Source organism: Bubalus bubalis, chromosome 16 (assembly GCF_019923935.1).
Source record: "Bubalus bubalis isolate 160015118507 breed Murrah chromosome 16, NDDB_SH_1, whole genome shotgun sequence".
In the NCBI taxonomy this organism is placed as follows: Eukaryota; Metazoa; Chordata; class Mammalia; order Artiodactyla; family Bovidae; genus Bubalus; species Bubalus bubalis.
This window is the reverse complement of record NC_059172.1, coordinates 65,298,507-65,319,383: the sequence shown is the minus strand read 5'-3', so window position 1 is coordinate 65,319,383 and position 20,877 is coordinate 65,298,507. Positions and strand designations below refer to the sequence as shown.

At 35.5% G+C, this 20,877-nt stretch overlaps 1 protein-coding gene across 4 annotated transcripts in view; it reads left to right on the top strand.

Moving 5' to 3' along the window:
- Positions 1–20,877, top strand: part of ZC3H12C (zinc finger CCCH-type containing 12C) — a 76,132-nt gene that overhangs the window by 30,769 nt on the left and 24,486 nt on the right. For 3 of the 4 annotated variants that reach the window (XM_006072582.3, XM_025266922.2, XM_025266923.2), the window contains exon 2: positions 7,301–8,049. In XM_006072582.3, the coding sequence (XP_006072644.1) occupies positions 7,373–8,049 (677 nt within the window). In that variant the 5' untranslated portion in view covers positions 7,301–7,372. Of the gene's footprint in view, positions 1–1,087; positions 2,067–7,300; positions 8,050–20,877 lie in introns of those variants that run through there. The other variant, XM_006072579.3, reaches the window with a different exon arrangement.

Below are 20,877 nucleotides of genomic sequence, written 5' to 3'. Positions count from 1 at the left end.
CAAAAACATTGCTGTAATCCTTGGTAGAAAAAGAATAATTCTTCCTTTAGAAATTAGTTTGATACTTAGAATCTAATCATTACATTTAGTTTAAAAATATTTCCACAAATTTTAAAATTTTCTAACATTTCTAGAATGACATACTTCCATGGAATATTAAGTTCTTTTTGAGGAAAAATATCTGTAGACAAACAATGACCTACAAACACCATACTTCATATTTTAGTTTTCTTTCTGGAAATACCAATAATTTTTAGGCTTTTAGTAGGCATACGGAATGTTTTCAGTGAGGTAGCTGAAAAATTTTAACCGTATAGAGTATATTTTCCTCTTATTTTGTAAACAGAAAGCATCTATCTGACTTAAATTTGACTGAGTACAATAAAGACACGCCCAAGAGTCCCAACCAATATTAACTTTTTTCTAAGTTTTCTCAAATGGTCCAGTGAGTAGTGTCTATATATTTGTATGTGAGAAGAGAGATTGATTTAGATTGATTGAGATTGTTTGGGGTGCCTTAGCCAAATTTTATACCTGTACAGTGCTTGATTATGTAACGGGAAAGCCTAACTCGGCTTCAATGAGCTTATATCAGAAAATTGTATTTTAAGAGGAGCTTTTTGCCTCCAGTCTTCTAATTTGCACTGGAATAAAAGAGGATGTGTGTGTGTGTACGTGTGTGTGTGTGTGTGTGTGTTCTACATCACATAAGCAAGTAGTAGAACAGCTCTAGATATTGTTTAGTAAGGAAATATTCTCACAACACCTGATGGTGTTTAAATTTTGATTGAATTTTCATAATCAGAGACCACTCAAGATATAATTTATGCAGCTCTCAAAAGCAGATAGTCCATAACATTATAAATACTCTAGTCTGGCAGTCTTTGAAATAAATCAGGATAACAAGCTTCCTCACTGACAGGGATGATTTCTGTATACTTGGTGCCCTTGTAAAATATTTCAGTGTTTCTTCTTTGTAAATAACTTCGTTACTTGTTCCTGAACTGAAATTTATACATCTTACAAATTTTATGGAATACAAATACAACACATAACATCATGTTATATATTAAAGCATAATGAAAGATCTTTCTTTAATTACATGATTAGTTTTGATAATAAAATAATTTTACACTATTTGACATAAAGTGGGTCATTTTGGTGGTTTTAGATTGAAATTAAATAGTTTTGTCTAAATATTCAGTTTAGATGACTCACTTGGCATAAAGTTGGACCAGACTTGCTTTATTTTACTACATTGTACTTCTAATGAACTTTTAAAAATCATTTCTGTTTATAAGCTCTTAAACCTTTTTCTTTTGCAATCTTACTTCATCATCTCCGTTTTATTGTCTTGCAACAAATCAACCAATACTTAACAAATATTTTATATTTCCTAGTATTTCCAGGGAAGTAGTTCTACTCTAACCTCTGTCTCATTTCCCCTGTAAATCATTTATTAAAGAAAAGGGGTTACTGCAGTAGTTAATTACTACTTTGACACACCTCATTTTCTTTTTTTCTCAGAAACAAAAAACTCAAAGACTAGAGGATAGCCTAAACTTTTAGGAAACATGCAACTTTTACGACTTTAAAATATAATTGGTTTCTTTGTTTTGTTTAAAAACAAGGAGGAAAAGCTGAAGTCTGCCCAAGCCAGGTGTTTCTTGTTGGCAGCCTGCTCCCTAATGACTCTGCTCTCAAAGAGCAGCTGCCTCCTAGTCAGCTTTGTAATGCCTATTGTTGCTGCACACCCCCTCGTTAATACACAGGCTGCCCGGGGCAGCCCCAGGAATGACATCAACTTGCTTATCTTAGAAACCTGCGAACCTGACGCAGGGTGCTGAGGTTGGCTTGCATCTGCCTGGCCGACTAATTGTGAGCTTTCTGGCCTGTGATTGGCTGTTATTCCACTCGGTAATAGGTTAAGCAAAGACATTGCCATTCCATCTGTTCACTCATTCATTGTTCTTCTTGCCTGCCTGGAAGTCTGCAGCTAAAATTGTGTTAAGGAGTTACTCCTGAAGCTGCTACAGAAACCAATGTCTTTGTATTTTCCTGTGAACGTGAGTATATGTGCTACTTACTGCCTTGGAAGTTAAAACTTTGCTAAATATTCAGATATTACTTTGAACTCTGTTAAGGATAGAATGCACACATTTGAAAGGCTACAAATTGTTACATAGTGCCAAAATACCAGAAAATGTAATTCTTTCTGTAAAACATGTCTGTGAGGCAGACTTTTTACATTTTTATATTCTGCAGTTATATAAATGATTACTTACAGTTTCATAAACATTTGCAAGACAGTAGGCATGTAAGTAACCATTTGTACTTAAAGTTAAAACGTTATGATATTTTGATAAACAGTGAATTTAGATTTTATCTTCTTGTCACATTCCTAGTTTCCTTAAGGTGTCACTGTCAGACCTAGATGCTGCAAAATGATAGTAAGATTTGATAGATTTTTCAACTGTCTTAAAAATCTAGCTTGGGGAGATGGATTGCTGTTTGATGTTTCATCTTGTTGTAATTATGATGATTAAGCATTCATTTGCTTTGTCAGCAGTTTCAGTACTCATGTATAGTTTCATGAGTTTCTTCCCACTTTTTTTTTTTTTTTTTTTTTTGCTTGCATTAGTTTTAGATATGAGACTGAAGATGTCGCTTAGAGAACTGTTGCTTTCAAGAGATCTGTAATGGGGAAGGGAGGAGACAAAGACTTTCATCTATCAGTTGGGAGGAAAAGAAAGAGGATAAAGGGTTAAAAAGAGGTTTTCATTTCTAGCACATGCCCTATTGTGTGAGCATATGCGTAAGTCTATTGAAAGTTTTCAGAAGATGGGCAGGCCACCAGTTGCTGGTCTCCTGCAGTTCCAGTAGACATCTGTTGCCCCAGAGCATTAACCAATCTGTTCAAAGGGACATCCTTCTTTTGTTAGCTAGAGGGATGCAGACAACAGCACTCACTGAAATACAATGGTAATTAAATACACAGAGACTACGGCAGTAGGTATTTATTACATATTCATTATTTTATTTTCATTGTTCTCCTACTATTACCGTTTGGATAACAATCAGAACCCACTTTATGGCATTGTAACTCGATGTTACAAACAAACAACTTGATTTAACAAGTTTATGGTCTAATATTCCTGATTAATATGATGCTGTTTAGAATATAAAAAAAATTTTTTTTACTGGATTTGAGATAAAGGATTATCTAAGTTATCTAATGAGAACTTTAAGAAAAGCTCACTAAATGGGGGAATCTTTGTGTATGCAGCAGATTTTTAGTAAGTAGCCGTTGTATCATAAATCTGCTTTCAGCTAGTATAAAACTTCTTTTTGGCAATTAAAATAATAGTTTATACTTTATCATCAACAAAATTAGCATGACATTTTAGTTCTTTTTCAACATATAATATTATTTTTTAACTTACTAGGCCTTCAGCAAGAAAAATTGTTCTTTTCCAATACAATATTTGAAGGAAATCTAAAGCTCTGTAAGTGCAGAAATCTGTTGTTAGACCATTAAATGTTTCCCTAGTACCCTTTGTGTTCATGAATATAGTATATATAAAGGCCAGTTATAACGGGTCTCTGATATAGAGCCTGAATGTTAAGCTGTGTTCTTGGAGGTTTTGATAACTGGGAGAATATAAACACTGACCTACTTTGTGTATGAGACTGTCTAGGCTGCTCCTTCATGAAATGAGGAAAATTAGTCTTGCTAATAGATGATTAAAGATGATTTATATGCATTTTCATTTCAAATGGCAAAACTTAAAAGTTCATGGTTTAAAAATTAAGGAGAAAAATGTTTTCTTCCTTGCATGTAATAGTAAATTTTGTGATGTTTTTGGAATCTTTGCTAAATATTTTCAAAATTATATTGGTCATTTTTAAGGCACTGAACAAAAATTAAGATCATATACCATTCTTTGTTCTAAGATGTCTTATAATAAAAATTCCTTGTAAAGTTTTGCACATTACATTAAGTAATACTGCAGTCTATGAAACTATTTTTGTTGGCTTTTAAATTTTAAGAATAGCATTTAATTTTTTCTTGACTGGATTTCAAAATATTGCCAATTTTTCTTAGTGCCATATTCATTCAGGGCAATCTTTTACTAATTACAAATGAATAAGAAAGCATTTTAGAGATTAAAGTTTTAAAAACCAAATCTTTACCATTTGGATCAGTAAAAATAAGTTATTTCAAATTTATATTATGTAATGGAGAAAATATATGCATCTTACAGGTCTGGTAATTAAACTTATTTGTTGTTATATGTACTATTTCTTTAGTCTGTTGATTTATAGGAACTAAAAATTATTTAACTGCTTACTTGGTACAAGATGACATTGGATAACTTTCTTTGAGGTAACCAATGAAATCTGGAAGATGAAGAGAGGCCTGTCAGCGTGAAAAAAAAGTTCAACCAGAATATTTTAAAAGACAAGTTGTTTTGCCTAACAAAATTAGGTATAAATTTTTTGAAGTAGTGTAAATCAAGCTTACACTTATACCTAATATTAAAAATCATGTTAGCTTACTTGGAAACATTTTAGTTTCATAGTACTTATAACTTATATGAATTATCACAACCTAAAGGTGTGGTATTCACTCAGTACAAATGAGTTTTATCTAGCTTAATATTATAAAAAGGAACAACTGATAATACCATTTTATCCCTATCTAATCATTATAGTCCTATAATAAAATTACACAGCAGATTTACATAGTGTTACCAACACTTTTAGTATGAGACTGAAAGTGATAACAGAAAAGATTTAAATACGTTTTTAGGCTGGTTAATTTTCAGTTTAAAAACTTTATAATATCTGGTTTTACTTCGACAAATGTGAAAATTCTTTAAACATAATATTTCATTCTAATGTTCCCCACTGGCTGTATTTTTCATAAAGTGTTCATTTTGTTTAAAACAGTCCAAAAGAAAAACATTACAGCTCAATATTAATATTTCCTAGTTCAATTCAGGGATTTGGTCGGTGAATCATTATCTTGATGAATTATCTCACAACAGCACTTATGCAAAATCCAAACTTTTTAGGGGAGATCAAAAATGTTGCCCATTAAATACACTTCCTGCAGTCAGAGCAGATTGTGAGGTTTACAGAACAATGATGTCGGAGCTTCCAGATTGGTTTGGCAGCTGCATTGTTCTCAGAGGGTAAACCAGACGCACTTAAGTCCCAGTCTCTTTTATAGGCTTTTGTTCATACCAAATTATTCTTTCACTGTGCTAGCATTCATGATGGCACGTTAAAAGAGTGCCGCTTAGCAACCAGCTCTGGTTGCCAGGCAGCCCAGCTTCCAATAGGTTTTCCTTGTTTAAGATACTTTTGGTGGAAGCTCTACCAAAGCCACAATACAGATTTTTCTTTTTAACTGTATCCCTTTATTAGAATGCTGTTGTGATTTGTTGCTTGCATTATGGTGTCAGTATATTACAGTAGTTAATAAATCACTGAGTATAAAGATTTGCTTTCAAAATCCCTTCCTTTAATTCTAGTAATTGGGCTCATGCACATCCATATTAATAGAAAAAAATTGAAATGGATACAGCTTCATAATAGAGCAGATGTATATAGAGGTCTCCTGAGGAAAATTTCTTTTTTTATCATTTGTGCAATCAGAAGCAAAGAGAGGGTGATGTTTCTTTAAAAACTAATGAATGCCATATTAGAACAATGATATTAAAGTTATCTGTCTTCTCAAGGGATAAAACCTGAAGAAACTCCTGTGGAAATGTGTAGGAGTTCTACACTGGAGGGATTTTAAGTGTACTGTTATCAAGCTAAAGATTCCATGGTCTCTTCTCTAGTATTTACCATGGTTAATATAATTATTTCATTATGTAGAAATATTTCACTCTGTAATAATTTAATCAAATGCATTCAAATGTGCAGCTTCTTAGAAAATCACTTAGCATTTTCTCTTAGCATTTATATAATAGCTTCTTTCTACTGTAAATAAGATGTTGAGGAACTGTAGAATAAAATGTTTTTCCAATTTTCTTTTTTAGGTTATTTAAATAGGTGTTTTATGACAGTCTCAAATTCAGCTGCCACTGGCTTACTAATGTTAATCATGGATAGAACACTGAAATTGCCTTAATAAGTAAACTACTGATGTGCATATAGTCCCTACAGTGAAGCACAAGAGAAAATCATTTTATTTTGCTAACCTGTTCCTGGTAGAGAAATAATGATGCATCTCAATAGACTCTAAAGAAACTAGTAAAGTGACAAAAGCATTTTAAACGTAAAAGCTTTCCTGCATGAGGACAGTAGAAGAAAAGACGACTTTAGCCAAATGCAGATAGCAGTTAGGTAATTATCTAATGTGATACAGAAGTATTTTCTGCCATAAAATTCAAGAAATTAAAATAACATTTATTCACTTTTATTTTGAATAAATTTTATTCACTTATTCAATGTACTTAATTATCTGCTGCTAATGAAATATATTCCTATACTTTCTATAATTATGCTAGAATAAGAGCTTTTCCCTCTGGAATGAAAGAGACTAGTCTTTGGCACTTAATAAGGGTAGCACAGTGTTGAGAGTTGTATTCTGTTACTGTGTTCAGGATTCACAAAATAAAGATTATTAGGGCAAAAATATTCACTTCTTAAGTGGAATATAATTCACTTTGTAATTATTTCATTCCTTGTTGGCTCTTGTAGAATCTGTGGTCTTTTATTACTGTACCTAAATTATTTTTGAAAGTCTTTAGATTAATCCAAATTAACAGCTTTTAAATTATAGTAAGTTAATGTTTTCCTTTTCACATGGCTTTCTCTTTAAAAGAATTTTTGCAAATTTTTGTGAATTCTTTTAGAGAAAATGCATATAACCTGTCATAGCACATCTAAAATATGCTTCTTTTTTTTTTTTTTTTTTATAATATTCTGTGTGTCACTGTAGAAACAGGCCTTTCTAAATCTGGGAAAATCTCTTCCATCTAGATTGAGAAGCAGCATGATACTGTGGGGAAAGCATGGGTTTGGAAACCAGACAAAACTGGGTAAAAAAAATCCAGTTCCTCCACTTATTTACTTTGCTGCCTTGGAGGGAATACTCAGCCTTTCTAATTCCTAACTTTATTGTCTGAAAAAGACGTGATACTATCTTGGAAGGATGTTACGAGTAATGAGAGGACGTAGACAAAACAAAGTTGATATTCAGTAGTTTGCTAACTCCCAACTTTATTGAACCAGAAATGAACCAGTAAATATGAAATTCTAAATATTCTACATTTTTCTCTAGGAATACGGGGTGCTTTGCATTCAAGAATACAGAAAAAACAGCAAAGTGGAGTCAAGTACACATAACAGCTTCATGGGCTTGAAGGATCATCTGGGGCATGACCCAGGCCACCTTTATGTGGAGAGCACTGACCCACATTTAAGTACATCTGTACCTTGGTCAATGGTAGAAAAACCAACAATGGATAAAGTTAATTCTGGCAAGGAAGAAAAAGAGGTGTCTGAAGAGAATGCGAGCTCTGGTGACTCTGAAGAAAGCACAAATTCTGATAATGAGTCAGAACAATTGAGTGGCATTTCAGTAGAGCCATGCTTATTAACCAAGACTCACAGACAGCTATGTAGGTCTCCATGTTTAGAGCCTCACATAGTCAAATGCAGTGAAATATTGCAAGACTTTAAACCTGAAGAGTCCCAGCCATCCAAGGAAATGAAAAAACCCCCTGATGTGGTGCGAGAATACCAAACAAAACTGGAGTTTGCACTGAAGTTAGGTTATTCTGAAGAACAGGTTCAACTTGTGCTAAACAAACTTGGTACTGATGCTTTAATCAACGATATTCTGGGAGAACTTGTTAAACTTGGAAACAAAAGTGAGGCTGAACAAACAGTTAGTACACTTAACATTATAATGCGGGAAACGTCTTCCCTGGAATCTCAGCGTTCTGAATCTCCAATGCAAGAGATTATAACAGATGATGGGGAAAATCTGAGACCAATAGTTATCGATGGCAGCAACGTGGCAATGAGGTAAGTGGGGAAATCTTCATTCATTATTACTAAACAATCTTTAAAACATATTTCTAATTTTGTGACCATTTCTCTTAATGTCAAAGTTGTTCTTCATCCCAGCATTAGCTTCCATATTTCTAATTGTGTCTTTCTTAGTTCTCGCTCTTACTTCCAGAGTGGTCAGCCATTCTCACCTCATTTGTCCCTAAATAAAAGACCTCCTTTTCCCCGGAGGTGTTTCCCCCTACTCATCTGGCTAACTTTACTATGGTATAAAAATTAACACATATCCCAGTATAAAGTTAAATTTTAGTTTTAATTGAAGAACTTGAGTATGATCATATTGAACAGTTTGGGAACCTAGAGGGATAAATGGCCTATTTCTCTACAAAGTCAAATAACTAAAATCCCAGTTCTTTGAGAAGATTTTTTTTTTTAATTTGGGAACAAAGCCATAATTTCAGGTGTTTGGTTTTTTTTGTTATTGTTGTTGTTCCACTTAAGAAATATGATTCAAAAATAATTGTTTAGGATTTTGATGGCTTAAAATGTAAAGGGAGTCTAAATTCAATTTGTATATGGTTAACTGCCCACAATGTTCAGAATACTATGGGGATATAAAAAGGTATTGGTTCTTCTTTCAGAAAGCTTAACATTTCATATACTGTTTCTCAAAGTAATCTGAGAATAACTACCAAAGAATCATTGGGGGAACTTGTGCTAACTTGTGTGCATTCTAGAGCAGTGCTGTTCAATGGCACAATAAAAAATTAAACAAATAAAATTAATATGAAAAACATTTTAGCTAGGCTAATAGAGACAAAATATTATTATTTCAATATATGTCCAATAAAAAAATTGTTAGAGATATTTTGGCATTATTTCTTTCATATTAAGTATTAAAATTGGGTATCCTACACTTATAGCACCTCGCAGTTCACACTGACCATACTACAGATGCTTATTTGTAGCCTGTGTCTACATATTAGACAGTGTAGTTCTAGAAACTGCCAAGTCCACACATAGACCTACCAAGTCTAGATCAAGGTATAGCCCAGCCATCTCCTTTTCTAACAAATACCCCCACTGATAATGGTGCCTACTAAAATTTGAGAACCACTGTTTTTTAGGAGTTAGCAAGCATTTCTGCATAGGGTATGAGAAGGACTAACTTGTAATCCTCAAAATAATACTGCTTCCACTTGATGGAAAGGGAAAGGGGATCTTTCATTTATAAGCAAACTTGCCCAAGGTAAAATGTAATTCACATCCAAATGTGTCTAACTTCAGAGTCTATACATTTTTCACCATCTAATGAAAGGTGTAAAGCAAGTTAAAAATGTTCAAGTCAGATTTTCCAAAACCTCAAATACCAAGCTAGAGAATTTAAACTTGGCTCTGAGCCACAGGTAACTGACAATTTTTGAGGAGGGAAATGTCAAAAGTAGAGCTGTGCCTTAAACTGATAATCTGGCCATGATATTTATAGTGGATTATAGGAGGCACAGAGAAGCCAATGGCACCCCACTCCAGTACTCTTGCCTGGAAAATCCCATGGACGGAGGAGCCTGGTGGGCTGCAGTCCATGGGGTCACTAAGGATCGCACACGACTGAGCAACTTCACTTTCACTTTTCACTTTCATGCATTGGAGAAGGCAGTGGCAACCCACTCCAGTGTTCTTGCCTGGAGAATCCCAGGGGCGGGGGAGCCTGGTGGGCTGCTGTCTATGGGGTTGCACAGAGTCAGACACGACTGAAGTGACATAGCAGCAGCATAGGAGGCAGGCGATCAAGTTGGATGCAAACAACACTTTCTAATGGAGTAAAAAGGGCCATAAGTATAAAGGTATGAAGTGTACATACAACTTTGAGAAGTCCTTCAGCAGAATAATCTCTCTGTTGTTTAATCTTTCCCACACTTGGCCATGAAATGATTTTTTTCTTACAAATAATCCAGAACTATTGAACAAGGACCTTAGCAGAGTGATAATGTGTAAAGCCGAAACACCGTGGAATCACCAAGCAAGCGAATAATAAAGGAAGGCAGCCTAGAGAAACACCTGCCGCCATAGCCATATGCAGCCAAAAGCAGCAGAGGGGTTTTTTTTGTTTGTTTGTTTGTTTTTGCTTATTTATTTTATGTTTTTTTAATTTTATTTTATTTTTAAACTTTACATAATTGTATTAGTTTTGCCAAATATCAAAATGAATCCGCCACAGGTATACATGTGTTCCCCATCCTGAACCCTCCTCCCTCCTCCCTCCCCATACCATCCCTCTGGGTCGTCCCAGTGCACCAGCCCCAAGCATCCAGTATCATGCATCGAACCTGGACTGCAGAGGGGTTTTTAACAAAATACATTTTCCAGGGCTCAGCTCTGACTCAGAAGTGTATGGTAGAGCTCAGATAACTCTACAGTATTTTTAAAGTGCCCAGGTATTTCTGATGCATAGTCAGTGTTGAGAACCATTCATCATGAAAAGTATGGATAGCAATAGGTCGGGAGGTGGAAAAAACTGATGATCCAGGGAAAGAGTAGTTTAGAAAATACCAGTTTTAGTAGTGCTAGTAAAGCCAAGAGACACACAAATGCCGTCAAAGAAGAGGCTTTAAGGAGAGAATATCCTGTGGGTAGAAATGAAAAAAGATCAAGGACATGACAGCCAGGAAGTCATTGTCCTCAAGAGCCATATGGTTTTAAAGATAGAAACCTGGTTACAATATGTCAAGAAATGAAGGAATAGAGCTACACTGTTATTCTAGAAAGTTGACAGAGGAAGGGAAGGAAGAGGAGGAGCTGGGAAAGGACTTTTTAGTTTTACATAAAATGAAACTATATCAGCTGAGGGGCTTGGGAGAAAGTCTTCACAACAGCAATAATACGAGAGTTCAATTTTTGAAGCAGAGTTCTCTGAAGGAGGAGACAAAAAAGACGAAAGTGGAGAATTTGGCATTGGAGGTAAAGGCACTTTGGGGTTGTCAAAACAACCTAGAGGGGAGAAACCGCATCAAAGTCCATAGAAGTGAATTCTTTTAAGTGGACGTCCTTTAGATAAATGATATCACAGTTGAATCAACTCACATGATTGAAATCTAGTTCCCAGTGGCAATTGAAAAGTACTTTGATAACTGAAAATCTACATAAAACTCTAAACTTTTGTATCCCAGATGATGAGATACAAAAATAAATGGCCTAATGGAGGCATTTCAAACAGTCTGTTATATATAATTATTGAAAACATACTTGTGTTGCTGCTGCTGCTGCTGCTAAGTCACTTCAGTCGTGTCCGACTCCACGCGACCCCATAAATGGCAGCCCACCAGGCTCCCCTGTCCCTGCGATTTTCCAGGCAAGAACACTGGAGTGGGTTGCCATTTCCTTCTCCAATGCATGAAAGGGAAAAGTGAAAATGAAGTCGCTCAGTCGTGTCTGACTCTTAGTGATCCCATGGACTGCAGCCCACCAAGCTCCTCCGTCCATGGGATTTTCCAGGCGAGAGTACTGGAGTGGGGTGCCATGGCCTTCAACATAATTACTGAAAACACACTTGTACCCCCACACTATTTGGGCCCCATTCTGTTCCTCTTACTATGAAGATGGAACAATGCAGATTCAGTTCTCACCTCCATCATATATTTTATTCCGTCATGTAAACTGAGATGCTTCAGGCATTTCAGGAGAGAACAATGTGAAAACACATTTGTATTACAGCAGGATTATACTGTAAGTCACAATGACATGTACTGCCACGCCCACAACTTTGAAAGTGCCAGAACTTAGGGAAATTTACAGTAAACTTTTACATTCTGCCACTTATGAGATCTACATAAAGTAAAAAAGTCATTTAGAAATGCATATCTACTTCAGATTCAAAATCTTAATTTTAACAAAAATGCAGAGATTTTACCCATTTCCTGTTGTATACAATATAGCAAACATGCTTTTACTTTTTAATCTAACATCCTACTCATGGTACTTTACCAAACCTGTTATGTAATAAATTTATATACATAATAAATTGTAATAGGTAAATGTGAGGGTAAGTTAAGAACAGAATATTATTTTATTTCCTTTCTGATTTCTCAAGCAGGTATATTCCATACGTAAGATGAATATATTTTAATTTCATTTAAATGCTAGTAATAGAACTGATATAAATGACTCTTTAGATGTAAATTAAAAGTAGGAAAGAAAGGCACTTTATTAAAATTACCAAAATGGGCTTTTAAAAAAGTTAGTTCTCTACACACTATGTTTGTGATTCTGAGTAACTTGTTTAAACTGTCCAATCTCAGTTTTCAGGATTCTAAAAAAGGGGGAACTCTTATCTTGCAGGCTTGTTATTAGAATTAAAGATGATCAGTACCAAGGGCCTGGCATGTAATAGGTGCTCAGTAAATTACAATTATTATTACATTATAAAGCTAGATTCTACATTTTAATCCAGAATATAATAACTAATGTAATGAAAACTCAGTTGTTTCAGTTTTTTTATTCAACATTTCAGTTCAGTTCAGTCGCTCAATCATGTCTGACTCTTTGCAACCCCATGGACTGCAGCACGCCAGGCCTCCCTGTCCATCACCAACTCCTGGAGCTTGCTCAAACTCAGGTCCATCAAGTCTCAGTGACTCCATCCAACCATCTCATCCTCTGTCATCTCCTTCTCCTCCCTCCTTCAGTCTTTCCCAGCATCAGCATCTTTTCTAATGAGTCAGTTCTTCACATCAGATGGCCAAAGTATTGGAGCTTCAGCATCAGTCCTTCCAGTGAATATTCAGGATTGATTTCCTTTAGGGTTGACTAATTGAATCTCCTTGCAGTCCAAGGGACTCTCAAGAGTCTTCTTCAACACCATAGAATTATGTTGAATTATAGTTAATTCAGCGTTTAACCCATAGGAATTTAGCAGTTCATTTTGTTCTTATGAACCTATAGAAGAAATATATAAATATAAATATGAAGAAAATTCTTCATATTTATATCATCAATTGTTTTCAATGATTTCTATTTGTTTCATAAAGGAGACTTGGACTCTTAGATCTGGGTGAACCCAAAACTGCCCTATAGGATAAGCCCTATAACTGTAATATACAGTATAGTTCCCAAAATGGCAGGGATAATGTGTTGCTTTGCAGGAAGCATACTTCTTTCAGCTTATTAATATCCCCTTAATAATGTGCCACACTGATAGAAGTTATGGGTAAGTTTCTTAAATAACCAATTCACCCAAAATTGACAAATATTCAAAAATAGAGTAAACTAATAAATTTAGCAAAAGCCCTAAACTTTTGTACCAAAGTTCTTGATTGTTGAAATATAAAATAGAATGAAATTAATATTTAGTGAAGCTGGACTAACTAGCAATTACTGACAAAAAGGTGCAGTTAATTCTTCAAAAAGCTAAAAAAAAAAAAACTTCTCAATAATTTTGCAAATTGGTCATTCAGCAAATAGGCCTCTTTCCATAGTAGGGCAGATACTTTGATAAGTGTACCATGAAGTGTATCAGTTCAGTTCAGTCGCTCAGTCGTGGCCAACTCTTTGCGACCCCATGGACTGCAGCACACCAGGCCTCCCTGTCCATCACCAACTCCTGGAGTTTACTCAAACTCAGGTCCATCGAGTTGGTGGTGCCATCCAACCTCTCATCCGCTGTCGTCCCCTTCTCCTCCTGCCTGCAATCTTTCCCAGCATCAGGGTCTTTTCCAATGAGTGAAGTGTATACTCTACATTTAGACATGGAATTAAAGCATAAGCAATATTTATCCTATTTCTAAAATGAAATTCTAAATAATACTGTGATTTTTATTTCCTCCACGTAGCTTTACCATTCTTCAAATTCTGATTCTGTTAAACCTGCAGTAGTTCAGCAGTGGAATATAGAATTATTCTCTATCCACATGTATCCGATAGTTTAGTTCTTCCTTAAATGAGTCCAGTGTTTTTATTTGCCTGTGGCTTTAGGTTCAGATGACATTTCCTGCCGTTAACAAAGTACCATGTTGTGAGCCATCAGGGGAGGGAGTATAAGTTGGATGTCAGTGCTCCTAGATTCCTAAAAGTTTTTGATTTCTTCAGTATGCTTTCATAACCTCGTCACTGGACTTCATTAAAATTATAGCTCCATATTCTCCTTTAGCTTCTACCAAATATATGAAATAAGAGTGGTGAACAAGAAAAAAATCCAGAGCCTTATTATTTCCTCTATGCCATGTGCAGCACAAATTCTCCTGTTTCATGGAATAGAAGCTAGGCACAGCAGCCTTCTCTATTTGATATGAACAAACTGTTGAAACTCCTCCTTACCGCTACTCCCCTATCATTGCAATTCCTCTCTCTTGGTCAGTAAATCCAGCCTTTTGGTTTTAGAGTGAATCTCCTAACTGGTGGGTAGGCCTTATTGCTGGATGTTTGTGTAGAATATTAGGAAGATATTTTCTTTGCTAAAAATCTTAGGTGGGCCATTTTTGACCAATAGGATCCCTTCCTGTATTGCCTCTATGTTTATATGTACCTTTAAGAAAGTTCACTCTATAGAGAAATTAAGAGAAGGATTTGAGCACTAAGACTGCAGACAAAGACACCTATTTATATTTGAAAATATATGCAGAAGTTAAATTGTGGACAACTTCTGGCAAAAGAACTAAGAATATTGCTTTTGTATACCAATCTAATGGCAGAGAATACAGATATAAAACAACCATCTGCTTGATCCCTTCCCATCAAAAAGACTTGTCATAGAAACCAGCTGGTGTGGCATATATCTGAACCTTACCTGGGGTGTAGAAAAGCACTCCAGGTGAGTCATTGAAGTCATTTTCTTAAAGTCTAGACAGATACAGAGTCAGAATATGAACAGAAAAATGTCCAAGTTGTATTAGCTTTTCTTTATACCAAGAATAGTGGACTAAGCCTACATATTTATAAAATACAAGCAGAATTTAGCAGTGTTTATAAATAGGATTTATTTATATAGATTAATCTTTCTAAAGGCACAAAAGCTTTTATATATCTAATTTGATTTGTGAAAGTTAAATGGACTTGAGAACTCTTTTCAGTGTGAATTTGAATATTGAAGTCTATCTTGTCTAGGCGCCATAATTTGCCTTCAACTGTTGGGTGGGTTTGCCATCCTGTTCCCTGTTTACCATTTTAGTATACAGGGCTATACTAAATCATCCTGGACACCTAATCCAAGTTTTTGGCTTAGATTACAGATGTGAGACTGCAACTTGCCAGGGTTCAATCAAAGTTGATTTTGGTTCTGAACAAAATGTCTCAAAATTATGTGCGGTAGACCTGCATGGTCCAGGATGGTGACTACTGGCTACATGTTGGGCTTTTGAAATGTGCCTGATCCAAATTGAGATAGTCTGTGAATGTAACATACGTACCAGAGTTTGAAAACCTAGTACAAAATATGTGAATATATCAACAATTTTCATGCTGAATATGTATAAAAATGATAATTTTTGATACATTGATTTAAATGAAATATATTACTAACATTAATTTCACCTACTTTTTACTTTTTAAAAGGTAATTTAAAATTACATTTGTGGTTCACATCATACTTCTATTGGACAGCTTCTCAGTGAAATGTTTTTCAAGTCCCAACTTAGTAAGGTCTTAACATCAACTAAAGGACAGCTTAATTTCCCTCTAGGTGACTGTCAGCATCATAGCTTCTACTTAAGGTTAGTTGGCAGTGTCCCATTTCTCTTACTGTTTTAAAGAAAATCCTAGATACTACAAAAAGAATCAGAGAATCAGAACTAGTTTTTTCTGTTGTTTGATTATATCAGGGTGGAGTCTGACAAAGACAGATACTAGTTCTATTCCACCACATCTCTTTGTAACCCTAAGTGTGTCTTCTACATGTCATCAGTCATGAATTTTAATAGATGGTCAGTAAATGGTCAGTAAACTTTCCTGTTATCTCATATGTGCTTATTTAAACCTTAACCTAGGAAATAGCAATGTTAATAATCCCATTACATATGAATAAAGTTATTGATAATTATAAATCACCTAACTAGTGATTATAAGAAATGGGAAAAGTAACCCAATTATAGTAGGAAAAAGTGATTCAGGTTTTACATTTCTGCATCTACTTAACAGACACGTTCTCTTCAGCATCTTTAGACTAATGATGCACTTGGATCTAGATTAGCTAGATGTGCTTCCTATTATTAATTCTGGCTTCAAATTGTAGACCTTATAAAGTGAGGAAATCTTTCTACTTCCCTTTTTCCTAATCCTTTCCCATTCTCAAAACTTTGGCCACACCACTCCGTGTCTGTATCCACTGGAAGGTAAGAGTAAACTATTTCATGTTAAGACTTCCATTGTAATTTTGGTGTTGAAATTTTCATTGTCCTAAATCAGTGATTTTTCAGACTTTTATTTTCCTGTAAAGCAGTACAATCCTGCAAATCTAAAAGGAAGCCCACTATTTAAAACGAACAAGGGTAGAAATAGGAATTAAAAATTCCCTTCATTGCTCCCTACAAAGGCCTCTGAGCCACACTGGGATTTCTATTTAGGACACAACTTGATAAACTTGATCAAGTTACCTGCAACAAGGGAGCATTTTCTGGGTGTATCGCCTCCTGACCACTAGGTTTAGGTTCAAAGTGATCTTGCTCTAGTGGGAGAGAGATCAGAGAATAAAAGTTGAGTAGCTATAAGAGTGACAAAATCAGCATAAATTGCTCCTTATGAGCCTTGATTATAAAAAGTTCTAGATGCCCATGAGTCAGCATATGCAATTATAGATATTTAAATACAATATGAAATTTAATTAGACTACAGTGATAAGAAGGAAAATATTCTCTTGTTTGCATATTGAAGATGATATCCAGCTGTACTCCTTTCTCCCTATTTAAGGGAAATGGGATAAACGTTGGAGAATTTCTTCTTAACAATCGTTTAACACTGATAATGCATTAGTATTTGAAAGCATTGCTTAAAATGAAAATCTATTTTCACATATTCAACATGATTTATGTGCAATGAGACCAAAAAATTGAAAAAGTCATCAAATATTTGAAGAGCACCTAGGTATGTTAATAATTTAGTATTCAATAAATATTTATTATTATTATTATTATATTAATATAATTAAGCTAACTATATTGAAACTTGAAGGACTTAGGACTTTCAGTACTAAAGATTCAAATATGGTTTTCTAGTTTAAAAGGATACATTTTACTCATATTTTTCATTGTAATTACTTCACTGACAAACTTGTATCCTTATCATTATATGTAGCTGATTCCCTGGTGGCTCAGATGGTAAAGCGTCTGCCCGCAATGCTGGAGACCTGGGTTTGATCCTTGGGTTGGGAAGATCCCCTGGAGAAGGAAATGGCAACCCACTCCAGTACACTTGCCTAGAAAATTCCATGGAGGGAGGAGCCTGGCGGGCTACAGTCCATGGGGTCACAAAGAGTCAGATATGACTGAGCGACTTCACTCACTCACTCATAATGACCCATTAAAGTCACAAAAGTTTTATGATCATATTTCAATATTCCAGTGGAGAGTGTAGCAAACTTATAGGTAAAAGTTTTGATTTAAATAAAAAATGATATATAGAAGCTTATAAAAAACTGATGGATTATCTTTTAGGGTTTTTTTGGATTTTTTTTTTTTTTTTTTTTTTGAGTCCCCTGATTAGCTTGATCTCATTTTTGTTTGTTTTCCTTGTGGCTCAGCTGGTAAAGAATCCGCCTGCAGTGCAGGAGACCTGGGTTTGATCCCTGGGTTGGGAAGATCCCCTGGAGAAGGGAAAGGCTACCCATTCCAGTATTCTGGCCTGGAGAATTCCATGGACTGTGTAGTCCATGGGGTCACAAAGAGTTGGACACTACTAAGCGACTTTCACTTAGCAATCTCCACATATCAAACACATTGATCTAAAAAAAAAAATCACAATTTACTTTCAGCAGTGAGATTAAAGCTATTACAAATTTACTGGTTTCATTTTCATTCCAAAGCAGGCTTTTTTACCATTTTCTAAAAATTAGGACCAAAAGGATATGAGGAAGTGAGGAGCTAGTATTTGTGGAAACCTTCTGTGTGCAGGCACTCTGTTTTGTGCTCTGTGGATATCACCTTGTTCAGTTCTCACAATCCTGTAATGTAGGTGGGATTACCTCCATTTTAAATTTGAGAAAAGTGAGTTTCAGAATAAGTAACTTGCCAAGGTCACACAGACATGTACTAAAGAAAATACTTAAATTCATGTCTAATTCCAAACTTTGTTATTTTCACTGTGTTGACCTATGCATGAAAAGCCATCTCTATTTAATAGTAATGCTAGTTAGTCGTAGTATTAGTAGTACTAATACTATCATGGTAATTAGTAGTCCTAATTTACTATTGCTTTCCTGGTGGCTCAGATGGTAAAGAATCTGCTTGCAATGCCGGGGACCCAGTTTCAATCCCTGGGTCAGGAAGATCCCCTGGAGGAGGAAATGGCAACCCACTCCAGTATTCTTGTATGGAAAATCCCAAGGACAGAGGAGCCTGGTGTGCTACAGTCCATGGGATCGCAAAGTCAGACACGACTGAGCGACTAACACTTTCTTTTCTAATACTTCAATTTACTATTAGCAGTAGTACTAAACATGCCCTTCTAGCTGTGATTTTTACAATTAGATTTTAGGTAAGTTAAGGAAAACCTTTTAAGAATGGCTTTCCTTTGATCATATACAAGTGTATAAGGGATACACTTATTACATAAATTTTAGAAAATAAGAAAATAAAAACCACCTATGATTTCCAAGGTTCTTTACAAGCATTATAAGGAACAAGTTATGTGTATGTGCTTAGACGCTGAGTCATGTCTGACTCTTTGCAACCCTATGGACTGTAGCCAGCCAGGCTCCTCTGTCCATGGGATTCTCCTGGCAAGAATCCTGGAGTGGGTTGCCATTTCCTCCTCCAGGGTATCGTCCCAACCCAGAGATGGAAACCATGTCTCTTACCATGTCCTGCATTGGCAGGCAGATTCTTTACCACTAGTGCCACCTGGGAAGCTCATAAGTAATAAGTTAATTCAAAGCAAATATGCAAACTAAATCAAAATCAGATTTGAAGAAATAACAGATAATTGGATAAAAGGTTGCTTATTTTTCTTTTTAATGCCTTGAAGAGAATTATAAAGAAGCTGTCCCTTCTAATAGTTGCTTTCATTCCCTTATTAGGCTTCTCCGTGTTTCTCAGTTGCTCCTCATGTCTGCCATGGGAAGATAACAGTTATAATTCTAAAATTACCCTTCCCTATCCTGTGGTTAACCTAGTAATGATATGTGTATATATAACTTATCAGCACAATACATGAAACTGTGTTTCCTAAATACAGCAGATGGAATGGTTCACCCATTTTCCCTCTCTTCTAGGTCCTGTATTGAGGCAGGCTACATTAAAATGAGTGGTTCCCTGAATTTTTCTCTGCATCACAAAATATACCTTTGTAATCTATTAATCATCACAGGTGACTAATTTAATGCCACATAATAAGCAAGTGTACTTCAGTTCTCTGGAAAGTATATATGATATTTTTATGATATAACAAATATCATATTAGTTTGAGTGTTTATGAAATTGCCCTTCTGTTGAAGACAGAAAAGTAGAACTGATGGGCTTTTCAAATTTGTTGCAGTAGTATATGTGAATAAATTAAAGATAATCCCATTAGATATGAGATAAAGTGAACCTACAAAATAATGAAAAGTTATGATAGTGGAAATTGTATAAAGAATATGTTTGTCAAGATAATTTTGTTCATTTCAGCTTCCCTTGGTTTCCAGTTTCTAGTTCACGAGTAGGTACATATGTCTGAAACTCTGAGTGGGAGTCCCTGGATACACACAATGAGGCTTCAATTAGCCAAGTACCAGACCTTCCTGGCACTTTTCACAGCCTGGTCTACAAATTAATTTCATCTTATTGTCTGGAATAAGCTCTACAATGAATTACAGAAATCTGCTGGGGAAGTTGCAATGACTAATAAATGAGCAATTCATTTTCCATGTGGAATATTAGTTGCCCATGTACTAGAAAACCTCTCATTCAAAATTTGGGCCCATAGCCTGGCACACCCCTAGCACATATTTACTCTCAGTATCATTAAGCACATACTCACCATCTCCCAGGAGTTTCAAAAATCTTCTACTTGGAGTACAGAATATGATAGCCTTTTGTTTATCCAGGAGATCTCTTCCCAACAGATGAACAGCATTTAGAGACAAGAGAGGCATGTTCCTCCAACAGAAGACCTATTTGCTCAGGAACCTTAGGGAAAAAGAAGGGGTAGAAGGTTGTCTGGGGATACCCACAACTTGGATGTTTTTCTGGATACAGGTGGAATGAGAGGGGTCACTAGAAATTGCAGAATATGTGCATGGTTCCAGTTCTGTAAGAAAGGATAGGATAAGTCTAAGGCAGGAAAAAGAAACATATGTAATGTTTTTCCATGAGGCTCCTCTATTAGGTCAGTTTTGCTCATTAATAGTTGGCACCACTTGCCAATTGTTTCCTGTCGGCTTTCAGCAGAGCAGTCCCCAGTGGAAGTGGGAAAGCTTCAGAGTGAGGCAGCATTCCTTATATCTCCCTCAGATTCTGGCAGCATTCCTTTTCCCGATGTCCAGCCTTCCTGCGTAACATACTGACTTTTCATTGTCAAGTCTTACCTTATTTGTTGGTGGGCCCAGAAACATGTTTGCTCCCTGTGTGAATAACTCTCACTAGGCAGGTAGCGCTGCATTCTTGAGTTTCTTTTTGTCTTCACCTTTCTCCACTCCCCCTCCCCCCCCCGCAACTAGATAACTGT